General features: G+C 53.7%; 7 protein-coding genes across 7 annotated transcripts; all 7 read right to left on the reverse strand.

Moving 5' to 3' along the window:
* Positions 1-497: 497 nt before the first annotated feature.
* Positions 498-2,378, reverse strand: AYL99_08603 (hypothetical protein; the record flags this gene model as incomplete). The annotated part of the gene is made up of 6 exons (XM_018840111.1): positions 498-842; positions 955-1,015; positions 1,080-1,129; positions 1,180-1,497; positions 1,554-2,043; positions 2,107-2,378. 6 exons carry the CDS (start codon positions 2,376-2,378, stop codon positions 498-500), a joined length of 1,536 nt encoding a protein of 511 aa, XP_018691232.1.
* A 989-nt stretch (positions 2,379-3,367) lies between these two features.
* Positions 3,368-5,143, reverse strand: AYL99_08604 (hypothetical protein; the record flags this gene model as incomplete). Its single annotated transcript, XM_018840112.1, has 1 exon — positions 3,368-5,143. One exon carries the CDS (start codon positions 5,141-5,143, stop codon positions 3,368-3,370), a length of 1,776 nt encoding a protein of 591 aa, XP_018691233.1.
* A 639-nt stretch (positions 5,144-5,782) lies between these two features.
* On the reverse strand, positions 5,783-7,356 carry AYL99_08605 (hypothetical protein; the record flags this gene model as incomplete). The annotated part of the gene is made up of 2 exons (XM_018840113.1): positions 5,783-7,092; positions 7,152-7,356. The coding sequence occupies 2 exons, from the start codon at positions 7,354-7,356 to the stop codon at positions 5,783-5,785; spliced, it is 1,515 nt and encodes a 504-aa protein (XP_018691234.1).
* A 725-nt stretch (positions 7,357-8,081) lies between these two features.
* Positions 8,082-9,924, reverse strand: AYL99_08606 (hypothetical protein; the record flags this gene model as incomplete). Its single annotated transcript, XM_018840114.1, has 3 exons — positions 8,082-8,919; positions 8,969-9,731; positions 9,807-9,924. The coding sequence occupies 3 exons, from the start codon at positions 9,922-9,924 to the stop codon at positions 8,082-8,084; spliced, it is 1,719 nt and encodes a 572-aa protein (XP_018691235.1).
* Positions 9,925-11,482: 1,558 nt separating this feature from the next.
* AYL99_08607 (hypothetical protein) lies at positions 11,483-13,696 on the reverse strand (the record flags this gene model as incomplete). The annotated part of the gene is made up of 3 exons (XM_018840115.1): positions 11,483-11,590; positions 11,644-13,318; positions 13,374-13,696. 3 exons carry the CDS (start codon positions 13,694-13,696, stop codon positions 11,483-11,485), a joined length of 2,106 nt encoding a protein of 701 aa, XP_018691236.1.
* Positions 13,697-14,969: 1,273 nt separating this feature from the next.
* Positions 14,970-15,941, reverse strand: AYL99_08608 (hypothetical protein; the record flags this gene model as incomplete). The annotated part of the gene is made up of 1 exon (XM_018840116.1): positions 14,970-15,941. The coding sequence occupies one exon, from the start codon at positions 15,939-15,941 to the stop codon at positions 14,970-14,972; it is 972 nt and encodes a 323-aa protein (XP_018691237.1).
* Positions 15,942-16,565: 624 nt separating this feature from the next.
* AYL99_08609 (hypothetical protein) lies at positions 16,566-18,853 on the reverse strand (the record flags this gene model as incomplete). Its single annotated transcript, XM_018840117.1, has 4 exons — positions 16,566-17,415; positions 17,468-17,896; positions 17,950-18,291; positions 18,342-18,853. 4 exons carry the CDS (start codon positions 18,851-18,853, stop codon positions 16,566-16,568), a joined length of 2,133 nt encoding a protein of 710 aa, XP_018691238.1.
* Between the last annotated feature and the right edge of the window lie 597 nt (positions 18,854-19,450).

The following is a 19,450-nucleotide window of genomic DNA, read 5'->3' on the forward strand; positions in this document are numbered from 1 at the left end:
CAATTGTCGGCGATTGATGACCCGAGAGATGAAAATCGGCATTTGGTGATTGGAGAAAGCACAGTTTAATTAACGGGATCTGGACCCTTGTTTTTGGGGGGGCTTTTCGTTTGGGTGGCTCAACCGGATAGAAATGCGGTGCGTAGGTGATGGGCGAAGGCTGGGGAAACCAAAGTAATTATTGGGGTTGGGGGGCACCTCTTCTGGTGCTACTCTAGTGCTCTAGGTACTCCCGTACCCATGTTATTGTTACAATACGAGGTACTCTACTCGGTACATATGATTGACCTGGTAGGAATGTTCCTTAACTACCTATTTATGTATGTATGTATGTATATATGCATACATTCAGTCCAGACTATGTACTCAAGTAGGTCCTTTCACTTATGATGGCCCCCTTTATAATCTCCTAGCCATGAAACACACCCCCTTCCTTCTTCCACTATGACCCATCAGCGACCACCACCCTCACTTCCTCTCCCATCTCATTCTCTCATTCATTCATTCATCCCATCGTCCCCATCATCAACCACCTTCGTCAACGTGACCCGCAAATGTCCCTTGGTCATGACGACAAAGTTATCCTTCCACTCCATGTCGCGCGCCGTGGTCTCAAACGCCGCCAGGTCGAACTTGCGAAACACGTAGGCCAGGTTCAGGTACAGCTCGGCGTAGGCCAGGTTGATGCCGATGCACGACCGCGGCCCGCGCGAGAAGGCGATCAGCCGCGTCTCCAATTGCGCGCTGTCAGGGCCCAGCCAGCGCTCCGGGCGGAACTCGTTCGGCGCCGGAAAGTGCGTCGGGTCGAAGTGGTAGCAGTAGCAGACGCTGGTGACTCCGGTCTAGATAGAGAGAAGGCACGGAGTGAGGACACCTGTTAGCCCGTGTTACTCCTCAAGAAGGTAGGTTGATATGTCGCATCACATCACGCATAAGAAAGGGGGGCCTGCTTACCCCTGCGGGAATCTGTTGCTGGCAGAGCACGGCGCCTCCTTCGGGCACGACTCGTCCCATCCTGTACGTCAGATGTATATCAGTTCTCCAGTGCATCTCGCTTGCGGATAGCTTGGTGACCTTACCTCCCGGGAACTCCCATGCTCATCCTCAAGCTCTCCTTGACTACCGCACGCTGTACCACAAGGTCAGTGTCAGGGCGTCTGTCTCCCATGTTGGACTCACAAGATAGGGCAGATTCTCAAGCACAATCGAGCTGACCAGATGCTCACTATTGGGGTTCGGGATCGCAGCCTTCAACTCGGCGCGTAGCTTCTTCCGGGACTCATTGTTGTTGATCAGACCCCACGTAGCCGTCGTGAGAGCGTGCGCGGTGGTGTCGGTCCCGGCGCCGTGAAAGGTGAATGCGTCGGCGGTGAGCTGCCTGAGGGTCGGGGTGAAGGTCCGTTTCTCATTCGGCTTCGCCCATGCATCGAAGACGGTCGGGTACGAACTCCCAGACCCGCCCTCTTGCATGATTCTCTTGACTTTGATGCCGCATTGCTAAAGGGACACATAAACGGTCAGCAAAAGAGCTGGCGAGGGACAAAGAGCCTCACCTCGGTGATCCAATTGGTCGCCGCCAACGCCGGCATGAACTTCTCGGTCTGTTCCTTGGTGAGCCTCTGGAGCTGGCGTGCCAGCCACCCCATGAAGTTGTGAAAGTACATCGCCCACTGCGTGAACTCAAAGAATTCCTCCAGGGCCACCAAGATCGGGGACCGGAAGCCCTCGACGTCGAGCAACTCGAACCCGTTATCCGCAAACATGTAGCTGGCCACCACATCGCTGGTCAAACTTCGGTAGCCCATGCTCAGATCCACGGGCGTTCCAGTCGCGGACGCTGCCTCGAGCACCGAGAGGAATTTGCGGATGCGGTCGTGGATCACGGGCTCCAGGCGCACGATGGCCCCCTTGGCGAAGTACGGCTGGTACGTGTCTCGCCACGGTTTGGCGGCTTTGGGGTCGAGGACGTTGAAGAACCCGTCGGCAGCTTCTTGGTTGTAGTTGTCTCGGTGGCGGGCCCAGCGCGTTCCAACCTTGAAGATCCTATGAGAACACCATCAGCCTGCTCCATCCACTGCGGCGCAATTGGATCAATCCAGTTCTTACTCGTTGTACGCGGTCATGTCGAATATGTGCAGTTGATTCGGGGTGATGCGCACAATGGGGCCATATCGCTCATGCAACCCGTGAAACTGCTTGATGTACGACGTCGACGCCCTCAGATCATACCACGCCTGGTACAGCGAAGTCATCCCCGCCAGCTTTGGGCCGGGGAACTTGGCAAGTGGGTGCAATGTGATTCGATACACCGCGCGGACAATGATGAATGAAAACAACAGGCCAACAGCCCAGCCAATGTAGACCAGGACGGGCGCCATCGTGTAGGCACAGACTGAAAGCAAACAGCACAGAACACAAATAAACTGCTTGCTTGCGGAAGAATGAAGGCCCCGAGACAATTGGTAACAAAAGGACCAGACTCTCACGATCTTACATGGAAATGTCCATCCGAGTGGACTTTATATCAACGGTGGTTTGTTGGGCGCCTAACACATTGTAACGCATCGCACATTATGCCACCATGATACGACCCATGGCCCGAATAGGCCCTTTGCAGAATTCGGCAGGTCCTATCTATGCAAGGGTGGTCGTCGATCGCGCGCACCAGGGTTTCGTGAGATGCGACGAGGGGTGTTAGGAGCACGTCGTCCTCTTGTCAGAAACGAGGGGCGAATCTGCCCCAGAGTGACCTCAATCACTCACGCAAAAGACCCGTCAGGCGCGCCATCAGCATGTCTGCGGTTACAGGAGTTCGCCCAGTAATAAATTAGTTGACGGCGTGTGCCAGAAGGGGTATGTAACAAGAAGAGAAAAAGGGAGAGAGAGAAAGGTGGACCTCGTCATCATATCGTACTACGAGAACAGCGAATCCGACTGACGTTGGTGACACTGCATGCATGCATAAGAGCTAAAAAGAGAAAAAAGGGACCTGCACGACTAGGGGCATAAAAAGTTATTACCATATAATACATACAGAACGGGCTCGCGATCCGCGGTTCGCCAACAGGTATTTTATACTGCCAGGCTAACCTGATGCAGTGGATCGGCGCATCTCGTTTCCAGCCTGAGACAAACACCTGGTGTATAATACGGGCAGGGACCGGAGGTAGGTGGGAGGTGTTGGCAGAAACGAGATTGTAGATCGGAGCGATTGGAGACTCAGCCGCCATTATACAATATGTATAAGGAGGAGATGAAACGAGGCAGTGCTGCAGATCTCCAGGAAAGCAACAAAGGAAGAGGGAAAAGGGAGAGTAACGTCACAATCTGGACCAATTTCCGTATGTTGCTGGTCTATGTCGTTAAATCATAATGGCACTTTTATCTCCTTTTGCTGTCTATCATGGCCGGGCGGCGACGGTGGTGGCGGCGGCACGCCTATTCTAGTTTCTGGGTGATCCCCCCCGTCTCCGTCTTCGTCTCCGTCTATCGGAATGGTCTGTCCGGCATCATCTTCCAGAGTTGACGGCTGTACTTGCTTCTCTGGCAGGTCCTGCTTCTTGTCCTCGGTCGCCGCCCCTTTCGTGATCTTCGTCTGCTCCCTCTCCTCTGGTCGCTGGAGGCCCCGGTCTTTGATGAACACACACAGCCCAAGGGAGAGACCAATCATCGGGGCAGAAACAATGAACACAGTCCGGATCGCGCTCATGTACGCGTCTCTGACTGCATCGTCGTCAGCACCGGTCAAGGTCGGGAGGGCGAAGGTGTCGTGGGCGTAGCGCGCCAGGTGACTTGGGAGGTTCCTCCGAAGAGAGCTCTGCAAGACTTGTGCCGAGATCGAAAGGCCAACCGCACCTCCCGAGCTCCGCAGGAAATTGCGGTTGGAGACGACCGCCGCTCGTTGCGCTTTGGAGCAGTGTGCCTGCAACGCGATCAGGACCGGTTGGAAGATGCAGCCGGCGCCAATGCCGGAGACGGAGAGTATGACGGCGATCACCGCCGGGTGTGTTGTTCGCGTGAAGCTGCAGATCAGTCCGGCCCCCAGCGACCATATGACAAAGCCCGTCCAGATCACGACCCCATAGCGCTTGTAGCGAGAGATGAAGATGCCGGACAGCGTGCTGACGAGGGACTGTGGGACGTTGATGGCGACCAGGAAAGCCGCCGAGACGATCGTATCCCAGCCTCGAACGTTTTGGATATACAACGGAATGTAGTACAGATTGGAGTAGTAGACCATGCCGAAAAAGAAGTTCTGAGCCAGGATGGCGGCCACCGGTGCATTGGTATACATGCTCAGGGGCATCATGGGCAGACTGGCCACCTTCCACTCGACGATCAGGAAGGCCACGAAGGACAGACCGCCGACGACGAACATGGAAATGACCATAGGCGAGGACCACTCGAAGTACGAACCACCACCGGACAGCGGGATCAAGATCAGCACGATGGCAATGGTCGCCGTGATAATGCCTCCCCAGTCAATGAGCTTGAATTGCTGCCTCGCGTTCCCCTTGGGCATGGTCGAAGGGAGGTAGAACCATCCAATGGCGCCGGCAATGGCGCCGCACGGGGCAAGAAACCAGAAGAATGCTCGCCATGTCTGGTGCCGCGCAAACGCAGCCGAAATCAAGGGACCTACGGCATTGCCACCACCTATACCGGCACCCAGGAACCCCTGCCACCTCCCTCGCTGTTCGAGCGTCACGATGTCCGAGATGATCATCATGGTCAAGGAATTGATTCCGGCACCTGCAATGCCCCCGAGGGCACGGAAGAAGTAAAAGCTCGACGCATCCGGGGCGACGCCGCACAGAATGTCCGCTAACACAAGCATACCTACCGAGAAGAGGAACACCGGTTTTCTCCCATAGATGTCCGAGAAGCGCGCGTATATGATCTGGCTAGACGTGTTGGAGATGAGCGAAGCTGTACCAGCCCATGAGATCGTGTCGGTGGCCTTGAAATCGCGCCCGACCGTGGGCAGGATGGTACCAATGCCATTTTGGTCCGCGTAGCAGATGAACAGCGCCGACGCGAGCGAAGAGAAGACGATGAAGAGTTGTCTCGTCCCCAGGAGATTGGTCTGGTCGTGGAGGGCAGATTCTGCGGCCCGTTGACGGAGGATCGCTGTCGAGGGCATGGCGGGAGGGCAACAGGAGAGGGGAGAGCGTGAAAGAACATGGTGAAAACTGAGAGAAAGGGACGGAAACGGAGTAGAACTTTACAGTACCTCGTGTGCTGTGCCGTGTGCCGATTGTGGAGGGCAAACGACGAATTGATCGATGGTAACGGAAATTCGCCGATACCGTCGGCGGTATCGGATGCAGAGAGCGATGCCCCTGGTTCCGACGAGGCTGGCTAAAGCCATAATGGGGCGTAGTAAGAGGGACTTTGTTAGTGAAAGGAGACTCGAGCAGGTCGTTGTCGTGTCTTTGTCCTTGATCGAAGAACCAAGCCCACGGACTGAGTCTGGGCAGCAAGAGTCCCAGAACGGAGATAGAAGGAATCATGCATAGTGACGTCGACGCAAAACCATACATCTCACTGTAGGTGTCGATACTATATCAAGTACAAGAGAAAGCACGAATTCGAGTTTGTGTATGCCTGTCCCCTCCGGACGCCATCAGCCCGAGCAGCTGCTCGGATAATACTAACAGAGCTAGCTGATCTCCATTCTATCCTGTCACCTGTCGTGTCGTCCGAGCCACCCATCAGCTCCGTAACGAAGGCCAGTACCAGGGTATCTCTCTCGTTGTTGGCAACACACTCTCTCGACGATTTAACGACCATAGTCGACCATCGACTGGAATGCCGCATCATCGTCTTCCTCCGCTACTGAATACTCGCCAAAGTCGCTCGAGTCGCTCGAGTCACCCGCGTTGTTTATTTCAGGAAGGGCTGCCGATGCGGGTAACGCTGCATTCGCCCTCATCGCGGCTTGCACAGCCAGATGGTCCGCCGCAACATTACCTGGATCATTCGAGTGACCTTTAACCCACACAAACAATGTGCGCTTGCCGAGGCGCTCCCTTTCTTCGATTCTATCGCGAATCCTCTGCACCACGTCTTTGTTCACGACAGCTATCCCTTTGGAGTTGACCCAGCCATTTTTGATCCAGTTTCGGTACCAGTTCGTCACACAATCGATGGCATATCTGCTGTCCGTGTAGATGGTCACCTCTCGGTGCCGGGGTGCGATGTCCAATGCTCGGAGGATGGCAGTCAATTCGGCCCGTTGGTTGGTCTGTTTGTCGCCTTCCAGAGTCTCGGAGACATTTCTGTAACGCCAGTCCGTTAGCTTTGCTTTCCTTGTTCGCGTTTTATCGTCATCCATCTCGCCGGCTAGCCGTTTCTTGGCTTGTCCATCGCCAGAACCGAGCTGACGAGCGGCCCAATCCATTGTATAAACAATTTGTGGCTTTTTGGACACAGTGTAACGCGTGGGTTGGGGCTTGTATTGAGAGTTCGGCTTGGATGGAGAGGTGGCATACAGTGGATTCTGAGGCCCGAAAAACACGCCCACCCCTGCCTTTGCACCTGGTGCACCGTTCCCCAGAGCTGACCCATCCGTATAGATGCGAAGCATGCCTGGAGACTCCTGTTGCTCAGACTTCACTTTGGCTCTGATCTGCTCTTCTTCCGCTCGATTGATAATGGTGTTGCCGGGACCCACCCTGATATTGGTGTCATATTTATCTTCGTCCCCAAAACCCCGGCTGATCTCATCAGGGTTTGCATCTTGGTCTGTCGCAGAACCCATGACGGTGTCTTGTAACCCGGGTGCCGACTTGCGGGCTACCAATTGACGTATGTCCGCCTGAGGGGCGCCAGCGCGCTGAGAGCCAGAGACCGAAGCTTTTGCACCCGCAGCCACGAACACTTCTGCCTCTTCCCGGGTTCTGAATTTCTTTTGTCTGGCATGGGGGAACCCTCGAATCTGAGCCTGCACTTGGGACCAATCGGTGTACACCCCAGGGACTCTTCCACTTTGGACGCCGTAGAACCTTTGCAGTCCATTATCGTGGCCGTTTAGGAGGGGCCTTCCCTGCATAAAAGCCTGAGCCTCATGAAGAGATTGAAAAGCCTTGACTGCGTCCACATGTCAACACAAAATGAAACCACCACGCACCGCAGTTGACTTCACATACACTCAGCACCCTTGTGTCCCTTGACTTGAGCCAGACAATCACTCCATGTGTGATAGATACCAGGCCGCTTCCCTTCCTTCACCGCGTAATATTTCTGCTCCGCCGCTTTTTTCTTCCTTGGTGGCGCAATTGGCGTGAGCCCAACGACAGGGGCGAGACGTCGGCGGCTGGGTTTTTTGGGAGGGGCAGTAGGCGGCGGCACCATGACTATCCGAGGGCGGTAAGGGAGCAGGTTACATTTATGCAGCGGAAATCGAGGCAGATTGGCCTATATATTAGAAAAGAGAGGCAGCGTCCGAGTCCAGGTGTAACGAAGGGCATCAATGGTCAAGGACAGCCCTACGCATCTGGATCGGTTCCAATATGCGCTCGACGCATAGTCAGCGATGGACAGTGAGTTAAGTTGTTAGCCGACAAGAAGCGTTCGACGTGATGAGCTGATGAGAGATTGAGAGGCTGAGAGTGCACGGGGGACAAGATGAGAAGCTGCACTTTGAGTGAGGTTAGCCAGGCAGCCAGAGGCATGTAGCAGGAATGGCGGTGGGAGGGGAAGAGGACCGATTTGCCACAGACACATAACCTGGGTTTTCTTCAAAGCAAGAATGGGAGTCGAGTGCATGTAGCAAACAGTTGAGGTTGTAAGGAGGTGAGTGGAGTTCTCAAGGTGGGCAGAAGCCGCATTGAGAGAGGAGGAGGAGGAGGAGGGGGGGGGGGTGTTGGCCCAGTCCAGTTAGTGAATGCTTCCTAGCAGAGTAACGCAGAAATGTCACGACGAAGTTGTCACGAATTCTGCCTCGTACAGTTTCCTCCCTGACACGAAACATATATGATGAATACTTTAACGATTTTATTTCTAAATCTGGGATTGTGGTAAGCATGCTTTCTTAGTGCCCGCCAAAGCCCCAGCTCTTGGATTCAATCCTTGTTCGCCTACTCGCTGGGTTCTATTTCTCCTGAGTGCTTCAAGTCCGCCCTCTCTCTTCCGCGGCTCTCAAGCTGCTCTCCGGCCCTTGTACGCTGTTCCAAGGTCGCCGACACCACCGCCACCGGGGACCCTCCCCTTGGTGTGTCTTCAATAATGCGAACGGGCCGAGCAGGCTCCTGAGCACTTTCCAGATCCATCGTGGTTGATCTTGTTGTGTTTCCTTGCCCGATCATAAACGCGCCTGGACTTGGGGGCCGAGACTTGTCCCTGCGGCCGTTGCCTTTCCTGTGCCGCAATTGACTTGTCGACCTGCGATGAGGCGACGGTCCGAGGTGGATATCTGGCTCGTCGTCCTCCCGCTCACTGCTGAGAGCTTGAGACATGGTCCGCGGAAGATGATAGCCCAACTTGCCCAGAGGGATTGAAAGACCATGAGCGACGATGCTGCAGATGGCCAAAAACCAAATTACCACCCTCATGACCTCTTCGAGCCGCACTGCATCTTGACGCACCCTCCCGTCAACTTTGACCTGGCGGAGAAAATCAATGCTAACATAGAGATAGAATATGGCCGATACCCCAATGGGGCCAAAGAAGCCCACAAATGCCGCCTGCTGGAATTCCTCGATCTGGTGTATCTTTCGGTGCATGGCAAAGACGACTGGGATTCGGCGGAAGAGCAAGATTAAAATCCCCAGCGGGATTAATCGATAAATCGGAATGACATGGTTTTCTCGAAACGATGCCCAGGGGCAGATGGCGCCAAACCAGAGGAAGACCGAGATGTTGAGCAACATGTCAATCGTCGGTTGAAGAGAATCGTCTTGTGTTTCGAGCCGGAACCTGCCACGCATTAACCAAAAGGTACTTGCAGGTTTTCTGTCAGACCTACCAGTCGTCCCAAGTAAACACATTCCCTGCAATGAAGCAAGCCAGGACGTCGTCTGAGCCCACCATCCCACACGTGCCAGTGATGAAGAGCGCCAATGTAATGGCAAACACGAGAAAACTCTCGCGATCCACAAACTTCCTCTCCTCGGCAAAGTGTAAGAGTTCCTTTGCGAGCCAGCCCACGACCGCGCCGTAGACAACGCTCAACAGAATGGTGTATCCCCACGTTTCTCCAAACCAGTATCCCATAGCCTTAGCTGCGCCTCCTGGTTGGCCTGCGCCCCCGTGTTCAGTGTATTTGATCAAGTAGAGCGCCAGGAACAAGAACGGATAGCCGAGTCCGTCGTTAGCGCCTGACTCTGCGATGATGATCTTCTGTAATGGTTTGGGAATGTTCTTGTCCGCAAATTTGCCCTTGACGATCGAGTTGGACAGCACGGGATCGGTCGGGGTGACACATGCCCCGATGGCAAGAGCATGGAGGAAGCTCAGATGCGGGACCATGGCCCATACAAGCAGACTGGCACACACCCACATCCCACACATTCCGGGACCGAGGAGCAAGGCGAGGGGCTTCCATTCCGTGTAAAGATACCTGCTAGGCAGCTGCACGCCGGCAAGCACCAATTGAACGCCTAGCACGAGGCGAGTGAAGTAGAGCGTGATGTAGTCGAGGTTGTCTTCGGAGCCGGCGGCGTACTCGAGGGGCCTTATGAGGTCGGTGGCATTGGGAGAAAAGATGACACCGGCCACAAGCGAAATCACTGTGTTCATGTCAGCCTTTCATCGACATTGAAGTCGCCAGGATTAACTGGGTGTGCGGGGGTGCCGTGACATACACGCTTCGGAAAGATAGAATCGCTCTTTGAACAAGTAACTCACAAGGCCAAAGACTGTGATAAAGCCTCCGAGGACGGCACACACAATGTTGAAATTGGTGAGGGACAAGGTCGGCATGACGGAGTGATGAATACGCCACGATCGACTCACAAGATGATGTGTTTGGTGATTCTCGCCTCAGCTTTCTCAAAGCTTGGTTGCCTGCTTGTGAAAAAAAAGTCACAGTAGTATCGTAATTGATTTTGCCAGGTAATGCTGCAAACCCCAAAGGTTGTGGTGAGCGATGAGTGAGCCTTCACACCCGAGACGAGCCGGCTGCGCTTCAATCAATGTCTCCCAGCACAGCGATTGATTCCCCGATACCTGGCGCTTCTTGCCTTGGGCAGTTGTCGTGAAATCGTGATAGCGTCTTAACTGGACGATCGGAAAACGGGGCACGTCCCTCACCTCGTGTTATTGGACCATCAGGCTCATGGTTCGATGAAGGATACAGGTGGTGTAGAATGGGCGGCGTCTCATACGGGCGATGGATGCCACCATGGGAGCAGTCTTGAATCGTGTGTCAATGACGCTGGCAGCAAATAGCCAAGACGAGGAGAACGAGAAAAGCGAGGGAAGAGACAGGTATTTACTTTTGGGACAAGCTTCCACGGGCAGCATCTTATATGTCACGTCCCTGACGGTTGGGAAAATGGATGGTGGGTCGGATCAACGGCAACCCACACAGGCAAACTTTTCTTCACCTTTTAACAAGCTCTTATCAGCAATAATTGACTGCAAGTCTATCTCCGAGCCTTGCAAGACTGCCTGATGAGACGAGAGGATGAGACGATGAGACGATGAGACGATTCCAACGCCTGCCGTGCAGTGGGTGTGTCGCAATGGGGACTCCGTACCAGAATACTGGCCGTCCACGGCTGGCCAGATATTCGTCTGAGCAAGAGTTGGTGGCGACGCTAGCATACCGGAAGCACCACAAAGGGTCGTTACAGACGACAAGGGGCCTAGTGGCCTTAGATTCCGTTCCCATTGGTGAAGGCCCGGGGGCTGCAGGAGGGCTCAGAGGACCTTGGTCCCGTCTTGCCGGACAACGAGCGACACGGGAACCAAAGACGAGAACCATCTGCAGCAGACTAGCATGCCTGAATTGAGTAAGTTCATCAAGAAGGAACTCGTTGCCTTGTACTGTAGCTACCCGCCGTACCCGCTAGCCTACTCCACTGGGCTATCTTTGCTTCCAGAAATACACTGCTGGGTGCCTGCTGTGCTTTTTGCCCACCCATGCGGATTATGTACAGATGCAATGACAAATTGTACACGAAAAAACCCATACTCATAACCCCCAGCGCCACCGCTAAGACGTGAGATATATCCGCCGTCCGCTATAGCCTCGCCTTCTCAAAGAGGCTTATCACCAATCCACCCAGGAATTGATACGAGTCATGACGTCCGGACGCAACTGCCAACAACAATCTTGCCTGCCAGAATCAAAAGAAGTATTAGTCCAGCCGTAGCAATCATCTGGGTGCGCAACAGTCCAAAAACAGAGGTAAGGCCCCCAGATCTGTATGGTCTATATATAAGTATATGTGATGGTATCTGGGCGAGCAAAACTGGACAAGGCAAATGCGAATAGGGGTATCATAGTTGGGAACGCAAAAGGAGTGACAAAATATCAGGCTTGTGGGTCAATAGCTCGCCTCATCCGGTAATCTGGCTCATAGAGAAATTCATCCGTGGCAGGATCCCATCTATATGCCTTGAACTCCACACCATATGGTCTCTGCACGTTCCATGTCAGTGAAAGGGATACTTTGAATGCAAGACTGGTCTTACCGGTTCGAGCATGTATGCCACACCCAACGGAACATCCAGGTCGCTGATGTCCTCTTGCTTGAGACCCATGAAATAGGCCAGGAGAACCCGACAGATACTTCGGTGGCCAATGATTAAGACGTGGTCCGTCATTCGTTCTATTTCGAGTATAACTTTTCCCAGCCGGTTGATGATGTCGAGATAACCCTCGCCGCCTGGGCCTGGGTACCGGTAATGGAGCTTGTCTCGTTTTCGAAGCTCATACTCATGGGCGAACTTGTCTCGGATTTCGGTGTAGGTCATGCCTTCCATTGACCCGGCGTTAAGTTCGTCCAGCATCCGCATCTGCTTGATATCGTAGTCCTCGTCGTTGAAATACTGGCTGGTCTCGATACTCCGTTTCAGCATGCTCGTCCACACGCAGAAATTCCGCTGTTGGAGCGTTTGCGCCGTATATTCCGGGTTCGGTGGGGTCGTGTCGCCCGGGAGAGGTGGAAAGTGGGTGTTTGCTTGTTTTTCAGTCTGGTAGTCTTCCCACGCCTTCCACTGGATCCCAATAAATTTGGCCAGTGCCTGAGCATACCTCACTCCGTTGGAACTCAACGAGCTATCACCACCGATTTTCCCGTTGACGTTGTCCATTGACTCGCCGTGTCGGGTGATCCAAATTTGTCGTGGTGCCAAGTTGAAGTTCATAAGGTAGGTGACGGTTTGAATAGAGAGGAAGCCCTTGACTTGGTGCGTCACCATCTTACGCCCCACGTCGATCATGGAACAATACGCCATGTTGTGCTCCTCTTCAAACTCGTCTAGTTTCTGGTATGACTTCTCATATTGTTGGACGCGTTGCTGGAAGTCCTTGAACGCGGCGACAGGGTCCTTGCCTTTGTAATCTGGACCTGAGAGCTTCAGTCGCATATTTGCTTCCAGCAGGTTCTGATCCTGACACCGTGACTCCACAAAGAGGATGTTGATATTTTCGTCGCGCTCCCGGATGTGTCTGACCAGCGACAGGCGTCGCTCCCGGGTGTGATTCGTAGCATCTAGGATTCCCACTGATCCGCCGTCTTCCAAGACGTATTTCAAGAGCTCATCCAGGGCTGCGTGCGCCACCTGTTCTCGTAACTGCTTGGCCCTGGTATTGTTTGGGTCAAAGAATTGCGCAGACTGATCCATGGGTTCGGGGGCCGATAGCTGAATGGAATCCTTCCTGTCTTCATCAGACCTGGTCGAACCGTTCATTTGTACCGGACTTATAGGAGACGAGGTGACTTCGCCATTAATGAGAATCTTAGTCTCGACAGCAGGTGGCGGGAGCAGTTCGCCATGGTCAACGAGTCCCTGCGGTCCCTGGGTGGTAGAGCTCATTCGACGCACCGATTCTCGCAACGCAGCAGTCGTGTGATCCGGTATGGTCTGACCAACACCAGCAGCCACGCGTCGACGGTCTCCAACGTTGAATATTCTGGTTGGGTGCTGTAACCAGTTCAAATATCGAGCAATCTTCTTGACAATGTAACTCTTCCCTCTGGCCGGCAGACCGACCATAATAATAATTAGCTTAGCTGCAACATCTCTTTCTGATATTTGACCATTCGGAGAGACCTTGGATCGCGTCAGTCCGGGGATGTCGAGGGTGGTGGCACGGATTTTGGGCGTCGCGGACCCCGAAACGTTTGTGCTGGTTCGAGCATGTCTAGTTCAAGTCAGCGCCGCTGGCTATCGTATCTGAGGCCCCAGGGCCTGCTTACATCTGCGGACTCGTGGGCGCACTCGGAGCAGGAGTGTCGGTCAAAGCTCTGCCCAGGGCAACGCTTGTGGGTGGCTTGTGCGCGGATCTGCCGAATCCTGTCTTTGGAGGAGGCATGAGACTGGAGTGGTATGCGACGTGATTCAGGGACTCCCCTTCATGAGAGGCAGAGGCATTCGTCATGATTGCAACTCGAGCAAGATCGGAAAACTGTTCGCTGAGGCGACGGTTGAAGATGGCGGCAGGGACAGGGACGGAGACGGGGTCTGGAGAATTCGCACTCGGGGGAGGCGAGGTCTGCCTCGACCCTTCTAGCAAAGGCATTCAGTATCGATGCCCGCAAAGTAAGAGAACTAAGTGCTGTTGGATGAAGAGGGAACAAGGCAGTGGAAGAGGCGAGAGAAAGAGTATTGAGTAGCAGGTGATGAAGAATCTGACATGTTGTGACAGGTCCTCGAGTTGGACAGTTTTTTGACTCAACAAGACGGGAGCGGGAAGCGGACCTGCATGCTAGATGCTAGGTACTACCATACCTTGTCTTTGGTTGCAACCACAGAAGGAGCTCCTCTTTATGATTCACGGAGCCTATGATCGATTCACTCGCTCGGCTCAAACGGCCAGCGGAAGGGGTGACGTCTTCGTTCCTGGACAGTGACGGTTTGGAGATAAACTTGCAGCAGCCGAAGTTACAAGGGCGTCCTCCGACGGGACAAGGTCTTCAGGCGACGATGAACACGACGGCGGCAGCGGTGACAAGTGACTGCAATGACAGATAGAACGGCTTGATGTGAATATGTGTTCGTACTCCCTACTCGGTATGCATAAGAATTTCCAGAGTGGCCTGCTGTGCGCAACAAGTTGTAAAAGTTGCACTCGTACCTTGTCTCCGGACCACGGACTGCGAACAATCATATGTCTGGCCAGGGGTCCTCAGGCACCCTGCACTACTACTATCAGCTGCCAATGCTGCGAACCTCTCCCCTTAGCAGCGTCCTGCTAACAATACGGCGTACGGAGGGCTCACTACCCGTATTGGCTCCGCAAAGCTCCCCCAGCCCTAGTGGACTAGTTCCGCACCTGATGTCGGATTCTGAAGCCGACTAGCTCCTCTACGCAGTATCGCTCCATCATTGCGCCGGAGGGCTAATAATGGAGGGGAAGGCTGAATCGGACGGGTAAGCCTTGTAACTTGCACAAGCCTTATTAGCTGACTTCGCTTCGCTAATTAGCCTGATCTGAGAACACTAGGACCAACGACGGGCCTTCTCCACGGCCAAATCCAATAGCCCCCCAAGCCCCCAAGCCCCCAAGACCGCTCCTGAGCCGGGAATTCGGGTTGATGATGCGAGGATTTGGGGGTGGCTCTGCCACCCCAATCCATACTCGTTGCCGTTCGGGCCCCGAAAAACGGAGGATGAGTTGATGCAGATACAAACTACGATGCACTGTACCATCTCGCAGCACGAATCCAGAGCGATGGCATTCTCTTTGTCAGACTGCGCCTCGTATTAATACTGCATTCTTCTTAAAGCCAAACACCAAGAAACGCAAACCACCAACGCCTTGCTATCGCGAAAGGAGACAAAGTCAACACGGACTAAGATGGTGGTGGAGTCGAATCTTGACGCTCTCTCGCCTCCTTTTCTTTCTCCAAGCGACCCAAGGTCGCTCGCAGGAGGATGTCCCGCCGACTCAGGCCACTCGCACTCTCACCACCACCCTCCTTCGACCCCCCTAACACATAGCTTCCACCAGTCCAGCCCCCGTGGTCCGCATGTTCAGCGTCGTCGTACGTGTCGTTGGGATCGTAGAACTCCTCGTTCGACAGTCGATGGCCGCCGTGCAACGTGTCATTGCGCTCCACCTCGCGCTCGATCTCTTTTGTCAGGTCCCAGAAGTTCCGGTCGTGCTCGCCCCAGACGTTGTGTGACAGTTCGTGGCAAAGAGTTCTGCGGATCACTTTGTAATCTCTGTATCCATCGTAGGCATCCGTCCGCAGCCTCAGCTCAATCACCTCGCCCCGGTTGCGATTCAAGCCCAGTGTCTTCGACTCGTGGGTCGTGTGCTCTGCAGGGTTCATTTCTGTGAGGAGACCAACGGCGAACTTGTGCTTGCGCATAGACGCTTTGATACCAGGATCGTTGGCCAGCCGCTCTAGATACCGTCTGCTCTTTTCTGGGTTCGGGAGGTATGGTAGAGGTTCGATGGCGTGGAAGGTGTAGGTGGACTCGTCTTGGATCTTCTTCCAATCGCGGACCTTGTTGGCCTTGACCGGTTTGAATCCACTCGGCCGTGAGACTCTTCGGCTGGCAGCGCTCATGTCTTCCATCTTCTTGACCTCAGTATTGGGCGTGCCGACCAGCTTGATTCGTGTCGTCGTGGTGAGGAATTCGCTCAGCTTGCGGTCGGAGAATGGGTGCTTGACGAAGCCTGGTTTGGGGAGGAAAAAGAGTGACACTCGTTCGACATCTGCGCCAATCTTCTCGGCGCATCTCGTGGCCAACTCCCGAATGGTTTCTTCGGCGACATCCTCGAGCTCGAAATGCTCATCTCGATATTGGATCTTCATCGAGGACAGAGGCGTATCTCGTTCGACTAGTACCTATGATTGATGAACAATGGCTGGCAACTGGGCAATGTTATTAGAACGGGAAAAATAGAAAAACAAGAGGAAGGCTTTTACCCAAGGACAAACAGATGCAGTTAATAGCTGTAGAGGTTCTTCGCTCTTCGAATGAATACCTCCATAATTAATCAGCGGGGGAAAATCAGCAGGCGCAGGCCTCACGGGATGACGCCACCGTGCCACAGGTGAGTTGGCCCTGCTGACTACTCGGACCGAGCCGGTGTTCATGAGGCTTCGATGGAGATCGCCAAGCGAGGCGGTCTGGAACAGGGCATCGAAGCAGACGCTCGAGGACACGTGGGACAACCAAAGGCTAGACTCGAGATCTTCGAACTCTCGCTCACGGACGTCCCGATCGCACCTCAACCGACTCTTAATTCGACAAGTTCCAGCGGCTCCCGGTGGGACGAACACTTCTTGTAAGGTACACTCATGTATGCCTGCTTTGATATATTGTGATACCGAATATACTGTGCCTGCTCCCTATGTAACTCGCCTGCAAGTTCCCTCTCACTGCTTGTGATTACCAGCAACGCAATCGTGCAACATTCTATACGCTCCCATGATCTAATGTCCATTGACTGCCGTGACCGGCGTGCTCCCAGTACCTTGTAGATGCGAAGTGGGAGCAGCCTGTACTAACCCATCCCCATTCGCATGGCAGCATTCACCGTTCGTCTCTCTTCCAACCTCGACGCTGGCGATATTCTTGTTGCCAGGTACGTCGAGGGCAGGGTTTCTCTCGAAGAAGTCTGCCGGACGCAGATGAACCTGGTGGATTTCCACGGGCATCACGGGCCAGTCCTCCACGCGGGGGTTGTGGGTTAGACCAAAGACGTTCCAGACGACGACGTCTTCATTCTCCACGTCGTCATTTCGCGCTGCCATATCTGCCACGCCGCCCACCTCTAACTGCGACTGGTTCGTGAACTCTCCGGCTGCAAACAGCTCATTGTCCCGGTATCTGGTGACCCACACGTGGTGATGCGCGTACGCCGCGCGCTTGGCGACGATGGACTCTGGGTCCGCAAGAATCAATTGGGATGGGGTGGGAATGAATTTGTATGAGACTGGTCGTTGGGAGACGGGATTGACTTTGTTCGGGTTGGTCATTTTGATGGTCAGATTGGTGAAAGGAGAAGCGTGAATGGAGGTTGACTTGGTGACCGGCTTGCGGACGATCTCGTATCCGTTACCATGAGGATTCGTCTTGGGGTTCATGGGAATCGGCAGGGATTCTTCCGTGAGAATGGTGTTGGCGTGGCCATCAATGGCCGGGTCGATTCGGACGGCAAAAATGTGCTGGTGGTTTTGGGCAAGGGCGCCCGGCGACACAACGTTACCATAAGGGCTGACCTTTCCTGGGTCGATGTTGACCACTGAGACGATTCCGGTGGCTCGAGTCTCGATGGTGATGCTGTGACATACCATAAGCACTCAATCACATCCACGGATTTAATAATACTCACCCTCCAGCTTGATCGAACTTGTAGGCAAAGATGTATTCGTAGTTTGCCAGTGTAATGATGAACTGAACAACCAATTCTCTCAACCTCGTCACCACCGCTCGGTTGGTCCTGAAGTTGGTGTGCTTCCATCCAATTCCGTTGTCTTGTTCATGGACACACACCACGTTCTTTGATACCGAGGGCTTGCCTTCCGTGTCAACCAGCATTGCGTCAATATATTTGATGACGCCCAGACAGTCACATCCCAGTGCGAGATTGTTTGCAGCTCTGCCTGCACCAGCGTCCCCAAAGTCGAAAGCTTGCTTCCGTTGGAACGGCGGTCGAGGGTCGCCGTACGGGACAGTCATCTCGGACAGGCTCAATCGGTAGAGAACGCTTCGGCCGTCGTAGTGGATATCGTGAAGAACGGCGCATTCACGAGGAGTGAATCTGGGCCATTCAGTCAGTACTAAAGCTCGAGGCAAACGAAGACCATTGCTCACCCAACTCGGAACCTCCATTTTTGCCATTCGATTAGAGAGTCATCACTGACAGTGAATGACGGTCCTTCGGGTTGTATCACGTTCAAGGGTTTCAGGTCTTTGCGAAGAGGGGTATCCAGCAGCTCGGGGACGTATTCAGCCGGTTTACAATGTTCAAGGATGTTTTTGCCAGCAGTGCCATAGTTGAGGCCATCCTCGGTGCCACCAGTGGCAAGACGGTCGATACGAATGATTTCCTTCTTGTAGGTATCCATCACTGGAATGATGGGAAGAGGGAACCCGTAATGATTGGTATCGGGGTTGCCATTCCGTAGCTTGGCGAAGCACAGACCTTGAGTGTACCTAGACGAGGGGTTAAGCTCTGAATAATGTAAACGAAGAAAGACGCCTACCTTGGGGTGACCTCTCCGACATCTGGACCGCCGTAAGGCCATGGGTCAATAGCGACCTCAAACTTCTCGTCAAGGTTGAGTTCTTTAATGGCATTCTTGAACATCTCTGATTCCACACACACATCATTGAACTGCCTAAATTCATCCACTGTCAGAGATTGGTGGGAAGTTGGAGGCACCCGCCTGTGCTCGACTTCCTTGCCCGTGGCAATATCAATCACTGATTCCATGTACTCATGGCTTCGATCCTCGAAGACCACGTCGTACTGGACACGGGCCTGGCGAGGAGGTCGGGGAGTATCGGATGAGAGGCTTCCGGCATGCTCGGCGGCGAGAAACTTGATCAGCTCGGCTTTCGCTGGCTCAACAGTAAAGATGTTGCGGAAGACGATGGCGGCCTTGCGGGCATCAAGTACTGCTTGTCGAGCGATGCTAACCTCATCGGCGCTCAATTGGTCCAAGGGATGTTTGTACGTCATCTTGGGGATCGTATGGCCATTGGTGGCCGCCATCTTCTGTCACGATCGAGACTCGAGCTGACTCCTTCTATGATCGAGAGACAAAACAAGAAATTGAAGCAGAGGGGAGAACAGGAAGAAATTCAGGGCGGCCTGGGTGACAAAAGAGGGGAAAGGGTATAAATAAAAGCAAACTGGATGATGCTGATATTCGGAGTTGTCCTTCAAGGAACAAACGGGTTGACCTGAAGATCACCCTAATAACTTGTTTGCCATTCATGAATTTCCCCGCCACAAGTGGGCAGGCGGCCATGTACCCGAGACGATAAGAGTCCAACGAAGGCGGCCAAGAGCGAGTGTTTACATTACGATATAAAAGTCACAAAAGAAGCTGTTTGTCGTACCGTGCCGTGCCTTTTCGTTGGAAGCAGCCAAAGCTGGATGAATTAAAGCTCAAACTTGACACCAACAAGAGCCAATCAGATGGCGTGTCGGCTATACATACTTGATTTGGCGTAATTAGTGGGTATCCAACAATCGCCTTCTCTGTTTGTACGAAGCACCACCTATCAAATGATCTCCGTTTTCATGCCAGCGCCTCGGTGCCTCTCGCTCCAGGAGTCGCCTTGTCGACATCTTATCAGATTCTAG

This window comes from Fonsecaea erecta (assembly GCF_001651985.1).
Source record: "Fonsecaea erecta strain CBS 125763 chromosome Unknown Scaff7, whole genome shotgun sequence".
NCBI classification, from domain to species: domain Eukaryota; kingdom Fungi; phylum Ascomycota; class Eurotiomycetes; order Chaetothyriales; family Herpotrichiellaceae; genus Fonsecaea; species Fonsecaea erecta.